This window comes from Lytechinus pictus, unplaced genomic scaffold (assembly GCF_037042905.1).
Source record: "Lytechinus pictus isolate F3 Inbred unplaced genomic scaffold, Lp3.0 scaffold_19, whole genome shotgun sequence".
NCBI lineage: Eukaryota > Metazoa > Echinodermata > Echinoidea > Temnopleuroida > Toxopneustidae > Lytechinus > Lytechinus pictus.
Window position 1 is genome coordinate 18,558,139 of NW_026974140.1, and position 17,372 is coordinate 18,575,510.

Here is a 17,372-nt window from a genome sequence, read left to right on the forward strand (position 1 = left end):
ATTCAAGTTTCATCTCTCATATAAGTTCTCTCACTATCATCGTCATTTCCATTCTTCTATATCTTCATGGGTCCCGTTTCATAAAGAGAATATATAACAAATGCTCATCTTTTATAAAGAATACACTATCAGCCAATCAGATTGAAGGATTTCAGTAGCTTTTAACTGTTAATGTAAGTTTACTTTACCACAAACACATTAAAGAAAATTATGAGACATTATGAAATATTGTTTTTGCGGTTTATTCATGTCACTATTAAAAGCAACAGATGCACATAAACACAAGTCCATATTACATTCATATTTTGTACTTTATATATCTATTTCATATTTTTGACAACAAAGATTTAAAAATTAAAATGGAGATAATAGATAAGACATGATTTGATTAAGATTCCATACAAAAATACTCATGATTTTGATGTAAAATGTCATCATAATTCGCTCACCAAAGATGAAAAGAGAGAAAGTTTTACCATGTTTGCCAGGATAGATCAAGGTTTAATAAGAAAAACTAGAGATTAAAAAAAAATAATGCTTCTTGAAAAAAAAAGAACCAACAAACCCTTGAAAGTAGTTTACCATACATGTGTACATATATTATCTTAACATTAGTCTGGGAAAAACAAACAATAAGTATCAATTTTATGAAGAAAACTGTGATATTGTAACAAAGGTACAAAACCTACCATAAGTGATTATTATTACTTAGGTTTAATCATCATTCAGATTGCTATAGTATGTATCTTCACATTCACTCAAACTGGTATTAATGTATTTCATTATAGTATCATTAATACTGTTTTAAAGTTTACGATCATGTAGTACATAAATACTTTTATTTAGAATGATTGATAGTGTGGAATGACCTATATTAAAAAAGAACATTGGTATGATGACCATAACACATCAATGGATATCCCCTTTTCATTTTTAAATGTATACCAAATTTTAGTTTTCAAAGATGGAATATCTAATTTACATACATTTCATGCTGAAATCAAAAGTAATAAAAAATGTCACCAATGACGAATAATACAGGAAAAGTGAACAGAATTTTCTATACAAAGAGTGAACAGCATTATGCTTCATCGTAAAACAACAAAAGATTGACGTGGAACATACATGTACTTTTTGCATAGCATAGCATTTTAAAAGGAATACCAATAAAAGATCATGTATTATTACCCTGGTATTATACTCAACATGTATTTGGACATACATAACAAGAGATCTATTATCAAATTTTCAGGAATATCATCCCCCGTGATCAAAGCTGGTATTGACTTATCTTATTCCTTTACCATCTCCACTCCCTGGGGAGCATTTTGCAACATTTATTCTTAAATAGGGACCACGAGATCTAATTTCAAAGCCATTAAATACCAAGCGATTCAATTCCCTGGGGAACATTTTGACCATTTTATCCTGAAAGGATCTCCACACTGAGCAAATCCAATATTATCCTCGAGAAAATAAATTATGGAGAAACAAGATTATAAAGACCACTCTGGGACAAAAGAAGACTTGTATTTATGTCAGATGGTATTTATGGGCAAAAGTATGGTTGCAAGAGAAACCATGTTAAAGAGAACTGTAAATGGTGACAATGTGACCATTAAATAAAGGTGACAGGTCGTCATTGGATGTAAAGAATATTTGATTGTATGTAATTATAGGCATCTTACCCTGACATAAAGAAAATAATCTTACTAGATATCTATTCATGTTGTTGTACCCATAATGTACATCTATTTAGTTTAATCTTTCTCTGTTTGGAAAAGTATGAGAACAATGTGTATATATCATCTTATATCACAAAAGAGTATAAAGCATTACTTTTTTATCAATGCATAAGAAATATATTGGTAAAAATAAAACCACAAACAATTTGGTGTACATGTTAATGTTCCACCTTCAAAGATGACAAACCTATTTTTCTATGATTTCCGAAAGATTTCTCTTAAATGAAAAAAAAAATTAATAACATCTATTCTTAAAATTTAGCCAATGTTCTATGAATAATACATGATCTATAAAAATGACATGATTTAATGCACTACTATTCCACAGTATAGCTGGTTAGATCTCAGAACAATTAAACAGTACCACTACTGTGTTAACTTTGATATCAGTACTTTCATACAATTATTCATTCAATTAAAAGAAAGGTGTCCACCCACCTCATGATAGGAAAAAAGGCCCATCATTTATAAGAATCATCAGAAACTAAAGGAAGCTATAGTTTTCTGGGATAAGTTGTAGATTCTCAGAGCGATATTTAAGATTACATTACATATTACATTATCTGGCCATCTAGCCAAGAAAATTATTGCTATGTAATCAAATATCTTCTTATAAAAAAGAAAGGAAATCTCAATATTCTGGGCAAGTGAGTTGGATTTTAGAGTAACAAGGTTGATTCTCATTTTGCTCATCATGATCAACAACAAAACATTTCACCATCTTTATTTGAAAGGAAAAATAACCTATCAGATTGTGAGACAACGAAACAGTTTTTAAAGTTGCATTGCAGAGATGACTCTGCAACTGTATTTTGATGTTTTATATTCTTGAATCTTATCTTGATATATAAAGACCAGAAGAATAAGTCTCTCTGTTCGAGTTTTGTCGCATAGAATCTACCACTTTCATTAACAAGCTGATCTAAAATGAAATATTTTGTGTTTTTCATTCCTCATTTGAATATTTAATACTCTTAAGAAAGCTGTGTAGCTCTATCAACTCACATCAGGAAGAAATGAGGGGGGAAGATACAATAGCTGAAACAAATATTCATAAAAATAATCCAACATAATTAAAATACTATTTGCGGTCTGAAACCAATTACCATGGAAGAAATATTTCAATTGAATTTCATCATTCAATTTTTTTTTTCTTTCCCTGAAGTGTCAAAAAAGCGAATCAGTGCTAAAAACCTGGATATTGAGTTGAATGCAACCCTCGTCCATGTTCATCTGATAACATACAGTAATTAAGTGTGTTTATGTATTATTTTTGCATGTATACATGTATACTGTTGTCAGTTAGAGTCTTCATGTTTTATCTCATAGAGGTAGAGATATGAGGGGATACACAACTTCAAGTAAAATTTTACAATGAAACTGTACACTGTGACTTTTATCACATTATGGTTAGGAAGCAAAGTATAAGAACAATAGACATCTCATATGACAAAGGAAACAGGTGACATTTCATAGAAACGTACAACTGTTGTAACTTTGACATTATTTAACTACCATGGTAACAAGGCTCAGCAGCCAATGACAATCAAGGTTATAATGCAAAGTTACAATACTTGCAAGTGTAATGGTAGAGGAAAAGAATAAAACTTAAAGGTCAAGTCCACCCCAGAAAAATGTTGATTTGAATCAATACAGAAAAATCAAACAAGAATAACATTGAAAATTTCATCAAAATCGGATGTAAAATAAGAAAGTTATGACATTTTAAAGTTTCGCTTATTTTTCACAAAACAGTTATATGCACAACTCGGCAACACATAAATGAGAGAGTCGGTGATGTCCTCCACTCACTATTTCTTTTGTTTGAATTATACAATATTTCAATTTTTACAGATTTCACAATAAGGACCAGTTTTACTGAACCATAAAGTGTTAGAACAATTGTAACTCCCCATGTTCATGGAGGAAGAAAACTTATTTCACCTTCCAATGAGGAGAAAATTAAGATATTTCATATTTCATATAATAGAATACTAAATAAATAGTGAGTGACATCATCAGTCCCCTCATTTGCATACCGTTCAGGATGTGCATATAACTCTTTTGTGAAATTTAGCAAAACTTTAAAATGTCATAACTTTCCTATTTTACATCCGATTTTGATGAAATCTTCAGTGTTATTCTCGTTGGATTTTTCTCTATTTGTTCAAATCAACTTTTTGTTGAAGTAGACTTGTCTTTTAATAAATTTGATTTGAATCTGGGTTTTTTTTTAATGTAAAGGAGTAAAAAATGCCAACTCTGGCTGTTTACGTCATATTCTATCCAAGTGATTTGAGGTCAGACATCAATAGGATGAAACTGTTATAAGCTTCTGAAAAGGTGAGATTTGATTGGCTGTCAATAAATTTGCCGTAGAATTCTCACCATTTTTTATTAATGAAATGGAGGCCAGATATTTGACATCAACTATTGAACTGAAAAGATATTTCAGAGCATACTATTTTTAGTGTACAAGTAGAAGGAAGAATTTTTTTTTTTATTTGGGTAAAGGTCCAAATATGATTATGAAGTTTAGGTAAATTGGTCCCTTGATTATTTTTTCCAGAGAGAATAGTATATATCACACACGCTCGGGACGGAAATAATATCACATTTATCAACCAATTTCATGCATTTTTTGTGAAGTTGAAAAAAAAAAAAGTATCACATTCTCCCAAACCAATGCAATCTAATCACAAAGATATTTGATATAGCATCCTTTCTTTGCTGTAACAAAACGTTTCATACACCAATCAAAGAATAATTCTATCAAACAAGTAATAAAATTAGACCTCCACTGATTTCAGGCAAATATGCAAGGGGACAGTCTAATATCTGTCAGTGATAAAATACATTTGAAAGGGATTTCCATCAATCTATAATATTTTGATGTAATGTACACATACTTTTGCTGGTAAAAATATGACTTTCAATTATAGTATCAATGAAATGTGATTATATTTTGCACAATAGAAATACAAATATATCTACGTTAATGAATATTTTATACAAATGTATTTCATTCACACACCTTGCATGTTGTTGGGATGTATTCGATATAAAAGGATATCATATGGTGTAGAGGAAAATATAATTTAGTAATTTACTATTCACTGGTATATATGTATACTATCCACTTTCATCAAAACACTAGTAGAGCATGGTTCACTTTGTGATGCACACTCACAATCTTTCTGGGGTCTGTTACACAAAACACATTAACTGACAGTACGATTGACTTATATGCTTGATTACATGTAAATAGTCAATGTAATCAAGTGAAAAATCATTCCTATGATCAATCACCAAGCTTTGTGTTCCAGGGCCCCGATATCATCAATCTCATCATCCAAATTCAATTTTGAATATGAGCAAACATATACACATTAAAACATACCTTCTTCAGGTAATAATAAAGATACAATGACTGCAAAATTAAGGATCAATCACATGATACGCTTTTAGTTTATATCATGAACTATTTCAATAGTATGCATGTTATTAGATAGCAAGCATACTGTATCACAAGGACTATTGTGCATCAGACAAATAAATGTACTAGAATCATGAAATCAAATTACACTATGGCAGCAACAATTTGTTTTTCTAAAAAAAGGACAGACAAACAACCAAATGAAACATATTTGGCAAATAATACTGACATATTTACACATGTGGATTTCATATGATCTATGTACCTGTATTTCATATATACATATTAATTACTGTACATAATTTCATAGTGATATCTTTAGTGTCAGCAACTTTCAAGGGCAATTAAATAAAGATTACTTTCAAATCAGTTCCTTCTCTCCATCGCGTCAGTCTGGTTTGAGTATATTCAGCCTTGGAACAAATTCTATCTTAAGTACCTGAAAATCAAAAGGTAAAGAAAAAAAAAGAAGAGAAAAACATGAATGGGGAGAAGACCACAGAAACAAAGAAAAATGGGGAGAAATAAAATGAAAGAAAATAGATGAATGAAGCCAATCAATGTTCACTTGAAATGTTAATTGTTCTTATACTCAAGTAATTTGTTACATGTTTTACTTACCAATTACAACCAATGGAACTACAATATCCTATGTACAAAGACTTAAAGAAAATTGAATTAAGGAAGAAAGTTCACCCTGGCATTAATTTGGATTAAATGAGAGAATAAAATATAATAGGAACATGTTCATTTATGTTTGACGAAAACCCATTATTTATAGAATAAGAGAGTTATACACTTTCAAAGTTTTCTCTTTTTTAATGTTGTTAAAATGTTGATCAACATTGTATGAGAGCAGCTGTTTAGTACAGTAATACTCTGTATAATATCATAAGATAAAAATCATAGTTATACCAAGGATTCAACAAATGTGATTTAGGAACTTCTTGCTTTGTTGATTTTAATATAACAAAAAACTATTGCCCTTTACATGGCAAAATCTCATGATTTAATCCTATCACAAAATACTGTTCAAAAGTTACTGGCACCCTGTACGACACAGAAAGATAAGAAAATAAATAAGAACAGCTGCCTCTATCTGATTGGAAATGTTATAACTAAAATTTCTCACATTGATCACTAGAAGAATGTATACTCACGTATTCTTTCATATTACTTGATTCACATTGCTCTTTACATAACGACCAATGAAGACCAAGTTTATAGTACAATCTGCTGTTTTCCCAATCTAGTGACTTCTCAATCATGTGCCGCGTCTGTCAAAAAGAAAATACAATTACCTTACTTTACAACACTTTTCAAAGGCTGAATGATCCTTAATAACTCTCACGGTTTCATCAGGATTTTGTTGTTTACATATAATCACATCTGGAAACATTCTAACTTTTCAATCAAACTCCCAATTTCTTAAACAAATACTTCAAAAATTATGTTTTTTAAGTTTGTGACATATAGCTAAAAATATAATTGGTTGCATGATGCTATTAGAACCAATTACTAAACAGGATTTAATTTATGTAAGATATAATTTAAAAAATGCTATTAAAGAGAATGGTACCTGATTTGTGTAGTTCTCTCAATGCTCAACAATTATAACAATAATGGATGTAGTATGACTGGCGACCATGGCCATAAATCATTTCAGTGGTTGAAAACATTAAAGGAGAATTAAACCTTTAGAGCAAGATAGCTTGTGTGAAAACAGAAAAATAAAAGAAACAGATCAACGAAAGTTTAAGAAAAATTGGACAAATACTGAGAAGGTTATGAGCATTTGAATATTGCGATCACTAATGCTATGGAGATCCTCATATTGGCAATGCAACAAAGATGTGTGATGTCACTTGTGAACAAGTTTCCCCATTACTTTAGTATAAATTTCACTTAAATTGCCTCTTTATCACATCTATCGGTAGATCATGACGTTCTTTCTATAGGAGGGCATGTAATACAGATTTTCAAAGAATACATCATGGATAAAGAGTTTGTATCACCATAAGAAAAAGCAAAAAGAGACATTTTGGGGGTATTTTATAGTCCATCAAAGGGAAAGTTGTTCACATGTGACATCACACATCCTTGTCGCATTGCCAATGGGAGGATCTCCATAGCATTAGTGATTGCAATATTCAAATGCTCATAACTTTCTCATTGTTTGTCCTCCACTTTTTCTCAAACTTTTGTTGATCTGTTTCTTTGATTTTTCTGTTTTGACACAAGCCTACTTATTCCAAAGGTTTCATTCCCCTTTAAATATTTGCGATGACACTAAACTATTTATTTCACTTTATCCAAGCTCCATTGTGGGTTTCATCCAAAAGATATATATATACCAATGATAACAGCTTGATGGAAGAACTTGGTAAATGTATGAGACAAATTATCTTGGAATTGTTCCAGAATAAAGAAAATCTGCAAGCATAACATGTACTTTGGACAGAGCTTATTAAAATAGTTGTCATCCGCGGGTTAATTCATACCTCAAAATAAATGTGAATATTACATGTATAACTACAAAATGAACTGGCACAAAACTAAAAAACATAACTGCTAATCTGCTATAAAACATTCAGCGTAAAATGGTGATTACAGATTAACACATAGGCCTTTATTCTGAACTCTGGTCTAATTCAAACTCTGGTATAAATTGGATAGCCAATTATGACACAAATCTGTCACAGAAAATAATGAATTTATCAGCACATTTGGCACTCCAATCATTAATAAATGTCTGGGAATAGTAACCAAAATAGATTTCTTCTCCACTGAAGCACAGGGAAATATCACAATTCACATAAGAAAAGCACAAATTATACAAATTTTTGACATTTTTTGCTCCCAATAATTTCAGCAAAAGAGAAAGAGCAGAGTTTATATTAAATCCTAGTCAAGATTTCTGGCCATATGAGGAAGACAACATATCATCACAGGGGTGGTGAAATCTTGTATCTCAAATCTAAAAACTTTAGGATAGCTTTATTTTGGAATCATGACATAAGAAGCAACCATCTTTTGCCTAGAAAGAGTTCTCTCTCGGATTAAGGAGAATACTTTCATAAAATTTGTGGTCACTATCATTGCCAATTTGCCATAATTCTAAAATACAGTGAACACCTCTCTCGAAGCTTCTAAATTCCTTTGAATTTTGAGATACAGACTTAACAAACCCAGCAGCGAAATACAAAATCCCAATAGTTACAGTACATGTAGTTCAAAGAGGGAATGTGAAATCCAAAGGGAAATTGGAAAGAGGAAGAGTTGAAACATAAACAAAATAAACATTATTTAACTTACTCTTTTTGTTAACCACAGAACAGGCCAAACGGAACATCCTAATGTACAACAACAGCATAAACATCCACATATTAACCATTTCAAGTTCATAGGCATTGTTTTATGTAGTATACTGTTCATTTTTGTGATAGTGCACTTATACTCTTCTGGAGCAACCTATGGTGTGAGCAAAGAGGAAACAAAAACAGGAAGTCGTACTCATGAATATGACAAATTCATGAAAATGTAAAAGCTAGGATTAAAAGCACAAAATAATTTATATTCATGAAAATTATATCTTTGTGACCAACATAAGTATATTGCTACTGAAGTTTTAAGAAAATGATTTCATAGTAAATGGATGACATAGCTTCAAATATTGATATTCAAACTTAAATATACTAGAAATTTGGAAAGTACATTCTTCTATTCTCCTATTTATTACAGACAAACAGTACGTGTGGAGTAATCCCTTTTATTAAGACATGTCATGAGCATTGTTTTGAATGAAGATACTTGTATGTTTTGTAGCCAAAAGTTTCATCATATTACCATTCATGTAATATTCAATTTCAAGTTCCCTTACAACATATATAATTAACTTGACAAAATAATTAACAACTGTCAAGAAGAAGAAAAACGTTGATATCACTGAACAAATTAAAACCAATCTGATTCTATGACTTTTGGTTGAGCTGTGTCAGATCAAGTTCTCACCTTTGCTGCAAGCTCTTGTGGAAACTCTGTCTCAAATTTATTGCTCAACCCAAATCTATAAGAAAAACAAAGGTCAAGAATGGATATTTAAATATTTATTTAATGAATGAATGTTAACAAAAACATAACAAGTGTAACATATTTCTAATTATTCATTACATCACAATCTAAAATACACAATGATATAGTAGGTGTATTATTCCTCTAACAATAAGTTCAAGAAACAAGAACATGTTGACACACAAGTATGCAGTATTGCAATTAAATGAAATTTGCAGCCGCACCTAAAACATAATATGCTTTCACATTATACAAAACCTAAAACATTCATATCCCATAATTTTTAGTAAAATGAAAATTGACCTGAAACTAGATAGAACATCAATTTTCAATCTTGAATAATGTGTGAAAAATCATCTGACACTATTCATTAACTTCCTGAATTAATTTCACTTATTTGTGATAAGGGTGAAGGGGCAGTGACATGGGGGCTGCCAATCCCCTCCCCTTGTTAGCTGGTTAAAGTGTCAAATGGAAGAGAGTGGAATCCATCCATTTAAGTGGCATGTCAGAATCTGACATTGCCCATCAAAATGTGTTCTCCTCGTTCTTGGTAACAGCGTATGATTTTAATTGGCTGTATGCCTTTAGCATCACAAAGCAAAGAGAGGAATGTCAAGTGCTGGTGTATATGTGCTCTCTTTCATTCTATAGCACCAGGGGGATTGAGGGTGAAAAAAGGGACAAAGATTGTGAGAAAAAGGGGCATTGGTGTATAGTATGACATCAAAAAAAAATCATTGTAATGATATTCAATGCTAAAACAGATCAATTCACAAGGAAAATGAAGAAGAAATAAGAGATTAATGAAAAGGTGGCATTGATGAACAATATAATAGGAGCGAAAATAGGGACATCATCATATAGTCAATTTATTCAGGAATTACTCAGATACTCATCCGGACATTGCTGTAGAGCATCATCTTCCAGTGGTGTTGCAATCGTGCGATCTGCTTTTTAATATGCCATAAAAAGTGCTGATTAAAAATTTTGGATGGACGTTTGTTTTAAACATCTAGTTGGGTAGATAATAGCCAATAATTCAATTCAATTGAAATAACTGTTTTCTCATTACAATTTATAAATAAAAGTGAATTCCCTTCAGGTCAGAAAGCCTACAGCACCCCCTTCTGAGATACCTTAGAACCATACCTTAACCCTCCTACACTAGGTATAATAAGTTATAGTGTTGATTCACAATATTTTCCCAAAGAGATCTTCCATTTGTTTTAGTAGACCTTACATGAATGTCTGGCTGACATTTCCTTCCTGCCTATGTCAGATGTTTGGTAGGAAAAATATAGTAGAGTGTATAACATATTTTACCGACCGAATTCATTGAAATTTAATTCGGCGCTAATGCAGTTTCGCACCAGCCGACTTCGAGAGAATTTACCAACCACTAATTCTTCGCAAATGTCATAGTAAGTCTCTCAATCATTTTTCAAGGTCAATATGCCCACCCACCGATTTTACATATATTGTGATCGAAAACAGCTGTATTTTGGCTCGATCTACACTAGAGGGCATTGTCAGATTCTCATTCAGAGCAGTCAGACATCGCTTCACTTGGCCTGCCTGGCCTCGGCATAGAGTTGATATGGACTGAATTTAGCAACAAAGATCTGACTGCGGCAGCTCACTCTTTCGTTCACTGCAAGTTCATGTGATTTTGGTCGCTAACTTCAGTCTAGGCCTAAATAAAATTTACGGCGACTCCAAGCGACGCGATGACTGACTGAGAATGCACGTAGAATAGATCTCTCGCAGCACTTTACATACTCCTGCACGACAAGTGCGATGATAGCAACCTGGTGGACTAGCTGTACTTTGTCTTTCATGGATGATGAAGCTGAAATACAGCCGCTCCCGATCACAAAGGAAAAGCGGTGGTCATATTGACCTTAAACTGTGACTGAGAGACTTGTACCTTGTAGTTCCATTCCCTGAAGTCCTCCACCAGGAAGGGTAACTCAGGGCTGATGAGAGTGGGAGTACTTATTATAACTCTGTTTTGTTTTGTTGCAGGTTTTGCATGTTTAGTTTTAATTTAAGTATGTCAGTGCTTTTGGATACCGTATCGGCTGTGAGACTATTCCAGTGGGAGATTGCTTCAGGGAAGAAGGAATTAGCCAGTTGGGTAGTTGTGATGAACTTTGAAGTGACGTCATACAGTTCATCATGGGATCTTCTTAATTTTCTTGTGGCATATTGTCATGCAGAGTTTTTATACTTGGCTAACATCGTCGCTTGCGGGATTCCGAGATTTATTGTCGAATATGCTACATTTTTACTTACTTCTGATCATCTTCAGTATGCTGCTTTAAAAATTCGGACACTCAAGTCATCGGGGTCATTTCTAGTGTAAATATGATCATCATCGTTATTTTATAGAACTTTTCATCGATTTTTGTCTGCCTGACTCGCTACATTTTCCGTTCTGATTTTTCATTACGGTCCCATTGCATTATCCCTGTGTTAGTGTTAATATATTATATCAACGTCAATTTGATTTCAGACTAGGATTTTCTACACATATGGCATTTTTAGAATTCACAAATAAAATATCGGAAGCTTTTGAAAAAAAAGAATTTCTTATAGGCATATTTTTAAGTCTTTCCAAAGCTTTCGCTTGTATTAACCACCAAATTTTATTACAAAAATTGCAATGTTATGGAATCCGAGGTACATGTTTGAAATGGTTCTATAGTTATTTAAGCAATCAAAAACAATACACAAATATTGATGGTTTTAATTCAAATTTATTAAATATTAATATAGGCGTTCCGCAAGGTTCTGTCCTCGGGCCCTTTCTCTTTATATTATTTATCAATGATCTTCATTCTGTCTCACATCATCTGTTTTCAATAATTTTCGCTGATGATACTAATTTTTTTATATCTGGCAAAAATAGTAGAGAAATCAGTAGAATTCTTGATTCCGAGTTGTCTAATATACATAAATGGTTCTTGTGCAATAAGTTAATGATAAATCTTGATAAGACTTGTTATATGATTTTTAAGCCTAAGAATAAGACTGTTGAAGTTAATGAATTGGAAGTATATATGCATAATTACAAACTCAAGAAAGTAATACAGACTACATTTTTAGGTTTAGTCATAGATGATAAATTAAATTGGAAAGAACATGTTAATGATACTTGCTGTAAAATGTCAAAATCGATTGGTGCAATGTATCATCTTAAACAATTTATACCAAAACAAATACTGTTAACTTTATATAATACTATGGTATTGCCTTATATTACTTACTGTAACATTGTATGGGGCCATTGTGCCAAATATTTGACCAAAAGAATAATTATACTCTAAAAACGTGCAATCAGAATTATAAGTAATACTCATCCTCTTTCACCAACTGCTCCTCTTTTTTATCAATATAGAATTTTGAGAGTAACAGAAATATGTGAAATCCAAACAGCAAGTTTTATGTTTCTATACTTAAAAAAATCTCTACCTGACACTTTCAATGATATATTTTTATCTGACAACTTGACTCACAGATATGAAACTAGTTCATCTATTACATGTAGTATGCGTCTCCCTTTATTTAGATATAACTTTTCTCATACAACTATAAAATATTCAGGACCTAAATGTTGGAACGGTGTACCATACAACTTGAAAGCTTGTAACACACTTGCATCATTTAAACGTAATTATCAATTATTGATTCTGAACAGATTCACATTTACAACTTACAATGCCGATTGTTTTTATTTTTGTTTTTGTCTTTGTTTATATCTATCTTTTTTAACCATATGACCCTGGGAGCAACCTCGATAGGTATTTGACCTTTGTTGCTCCCCCACATTCTAGACATATATATTACTATTTTTTTTGTTTTGTTCATTTTTCTGCTTTGTATCCTGATGTATTATGTAAGTTTTCTATGTACTGGTGTCTTTGACATCTTTTTATGTATACAAATGTGGAAAATATTTATTTTTAAAAGTCAAGTTGAGTTTCTCCATGGATGATCTTATATAAGTTGATGATTCGGTGATTTCGTCTCCTTTCTTCGAGAGACGTCCAGCCAAGTGTTGTCATTATGTTTGTAACGCTGGATCCCCGTGTGTAGTTCCCTGTGACGAACCGGGCGGCTCGTCTCTGAACCATTTCCAGCAATTTGGTGTTCTTGACTGTGCCTGGGTGCCATGCTATCGAAGCATATTCCAGGTGGGGTCTAACAAGTGTGTGGTATAGACGTTCCTTCACTGTTTTAGAGCAGTGATAGAAGTTCCTTCTGATGAAGTTTAAAGCCCTCATCCCTTTGGCGGTTGCCTGTTGTGACTGCTTATCCCATTTTAGGTTGTTTTCTATATGTATTCCTAGGTATTGATGGCTATTTACTTCCTGAAGTTGTTGACCAAGGAGTGAGTAATTGGTATGTCCTGGTACTCGCTTTCTGGAGATCCTCATGACAGTGCATTTGGATGCGTTGAATTTCATCCCCCATTTGTTTCCCCATGTGACCAAATTATCCAAGTCTTTTTGTAGTGATTCTTCATCGGAGGGGTTGGATGTTGCTCGATAGAGTATGCAGTCATCTGCGAACAATCTTGCCTGACTGCCTGATACTGAAAATGTCAGAAATTGTTAAATAAATCCCTAGAAACGACAGTTATTCCTTTCTTCTTGCTATATTTTTGAACAGTTAGTGAGTTACTAGTGCGGTAGTGGGCCGTGGGAAAATTTGCTCAAAGTCAGCAGGTGTGAAAGTGTATTACTATAATTATAATATAATAATTATTATACATGTATATATATATATATATATTTGTTTTTTCTCCACTCACCTCTTTTAGATTTACCACATTTGCTTATTTACATGTATACTATGGTTTCTTCATAATACACCCCCTCTCTTCTATATTTGCTTTTACCTTTTTAGGCAATTTGCTTCCTCTTTTTCACATATACAGATTTTTTTTTTTTTTCTTTCCTACTATATAGTCTTATGTTTTTTCCCGTCACACCTAGCGGATTACCATATCGGTTACACCATATGTGTATATATTTATATATTTTTTCATATACATTTCTTTTTTGGATATATTTATATACATATCACTTATAGATACATATTTACACTTACCTTCTTCTCTTAGTTTGTTTTATGCTTTATCATATATACTTATATGTCTTTTGCACATTATCAGTTGTTCCCCATTCTTTTTCTTCTTTTTTTCCCCCCACTCTTATGCACCAGTTTATTAAGCCTTTCTTTGTAACCTGTTTGACCCACCTCTCACTAATTCTCTAGTTATTCATCCCTCTATCACTGTTTTGTTCCAGATCCTGTTTGATGTTGCCTGCCTCATTATCTTAATCCCTCTTGGCCCTACTTACACTAACTTCCCTTTGTGTCTGCCTACTCCTTTTCTTTCATCCCCTTCACTAACCTGATTGGTCTTCTCTACTCACTAATGCCCCTTTTGTCTCCTTGTTTCTGGTGTTGCTGTAGCTTGTTTGTGGTCTATATTATGGTTGTTCCACTTTATATGTTTGTCATTTTGCCTCCGACGAAGATTCTGCTAGGATCGAAAGCTTAGGCCCCTTTTTGACTTTACTATAATTATTAGCGCCTTGAATTCATTCAACTGACCATCAAACTTTAAAAAAGACATTAAAAACAAAAACATAACACTAGTATGGTTGGGGGTCCTAAAGCTACGCGGGTCCTAAAGCTACGCACCACTCATCGCGCATGCAATTCCAATGGCAAAATAAATGCGCACTCTAGCTCTGTGTGTGAAGCTGTGACGAACGATCCCTATTCAATTTTTCTACAGAGGCTGCAATAAATCCTTGAATGCAGAGAAAACCAGCAAATGTTTGGAATTTCGGAGTTATATTCACTTTGATTTCATATTTTCCTATAATAATACGGACATATTTTAGAAATTGAGGCACAGGAAATACTATTTCTTTGCATAATAAATTGAGTGCGTAGCTTTAGGACCCCTTCTACATCGGGCGGCGAAATTAAGAGGTGTTCGGAAAACACGGCGGGATTTTCGTATTAGTGAGTTTTGTGATATTTTCTTCTTGGTTAAGGATATTTAGAATATTTATTACAAATTAGTGAAAAATAATTGTTCAAATATTACAATTGGCATAGTTTTTATCATTTGGAAACAAAGTGCGTAGCTTTAGGTCCCCCCATCATAAAGTAGTAAGAGTCTGACAATGACATATGTAAGAAAACTAAGTAAGAAGACAGATCTAGTAGGATGGGGGATCGGGTGTCCGGACACTTTATATTTTTGAAGCCTTCTTTTTTGTCTTTGGATTACCCTAAAAAAATGAATTCAATAGTTGTAATCATCTTCGATTTTGTTCTCTATAATATTTCCTACATTTTGTACTAAAAATTTACATTACTACTTTACTAGTAGTAGGATGGGGGATCGGGTGTCCGGACACTTTATATTTTTGAAGCCTTCTTTATTGTCTTAAGATTACACTAAAAATATGAATTCAATAGTTGTAATCATCTTCTATTTTGTTCTCTATAATATTTTCTAAAATTTTGTACTAAAATTTGATGAAACTTCGCTTGTAATTTTTTCCAAATGACTTTCTAAAATTGATCGTCCGGACACACAACCTGTCCGGACACACAACAACTGGGTATGGCAGTGTATCCTATTGCCGGACACCTTTATTTCAGTGCTTTAAAAATGACAACTAGAGGAAATACAATCAAGAAAAATTCGCACTTGCTATTCCAAATATTATGAAAATTATTAATATGATAAAATTATTTTATATTTACCAACCATTTTCTTTGCATCGCACTTGCCGCATACCCCTCCACGAAAAACAATTATTTTCGTGCGCGACAAATTACATCATGATTCCGGACGCGCGCCGGACGGGTAAAGATATCCTTGATTATAATGATGTAAGAATAAATTTCTGTGATTTTTTTCTTCTTATATCATATCATGAATAAATTCTAACTTTTTGTTTGCTTTTTTTATATCGAATCTGAGCAGATGTTGGTAATAAATTCGTGTTTGATAACTTAATTTATTTTTTTATTTTTTGGTTAGCTGCATGTTTCATGGCACTTTCCAGTGCTCGTTCGTATCGTGACGCTCATCAAGTTCTATCGATGCGCAGCCGATCGTCGACGGCTCTACTCACGGTAAACCTCGCGCACGGTAGGCCTACATTGAGAACTAGCCGTCGACGATCACCCACAATACACCTCACCTCATCATTCGATCGAAGGAGCCGACGAGATTGAAATTCGGCAAATCAGGCCCGTATTTCCGTTAGAAAATATATCAATTCATTCAGTTGTTAATGCAAAACTATGTTATATGATATTTTAAGCGTTTTCTGTCATTTTAGAGATAAATAAGGTAGAAATTTGATTTTTTTCGCCTTGTTTTTGCAATCTTGTTCTATGTATTGATCTGTGAAAATGAATTGCGGAAGTCTTACGGTACGAAATTGTTTTCGAACGCATTTATATGCGCGTCCGGAATCACAATAGTGTCCGGTAATACAATACGTGACTATATAGTATTTACAAACAAATATTAAAAGAACGCAGTCACTTAACATTTTTTCGGTCACCATGCCACAAAAACTGTCACGATTGTGCATGCACACATACAAATTGACAAACCTAGCTAGTCATATTTGCAATACAATTACAAAATACCGGTACCAGCATGACGAGAGATGTAATTTGCTGGACGCATTGCGAGGCCGGAGAGAAAGCTGCACTGTGACTATACAGAGGGGGTCCGTGTACGGAGACAATGACATGGACGAACATGAAAAATAACAACGAAATAAAAGACACATTCTGACATTGACATGCGTTTCAAAGACAAGAATAATGACTCACATAGTTATGTGTCCTGTTCCTCTTATGAAAATTGGATCGGGTACCATATTTAATGCTGCATCATCCGGATAAACGCCATTTTCTTCATCATCTTCATACGTGATCATATCAAAGTCGGCCATGCTGAACCTGCAACAGTGGTGATATCGAGCTGCGTTGTGCGACTAATACGTTTATTACGTACTGCACATTGTGACGTCAGCAAAAGTTTTCTGAAAAAAGTTCATTTA

At 32.9% G+C, this 17,372-nt stretch overlaps 1 protein-coding gene across 1 annotated transcript; it reads right to left on the bottom strand.

The window, feature by feature from the left end:
* Nucleotides 1-218: 218 nt before the first annotated feature.
* Nucleotides 219-17,307, bottom strand: LOC129260750 (cysteine-rich hydrophobic domain-containing protein 2-like). The gene is made up of 5 exons (XM_054898711.2): nucleotides 17,143-17,307; nucleotides 9,193-9,247; nucleotides 8,497-8,652; nucleotides 6,342-6,458; nucleotides 219-5,620 (listed from the first exon to the last, which is right to left on the bottom strand). Exons 1-5 carry the CDS (start codon nucleotides 17,262-17,264, stop codon nucleotides 5,570-5,572), a joined length of 501 nt encoding a protein of 166 aa, XP_054754686.1. The 5' UTR covers nucleotides 17,265-17,307; the 3' UTR covers nucleotides 219-5,569.
* Nucleotides 17,308-17,372: the final 65 nt, after the last annotated feature.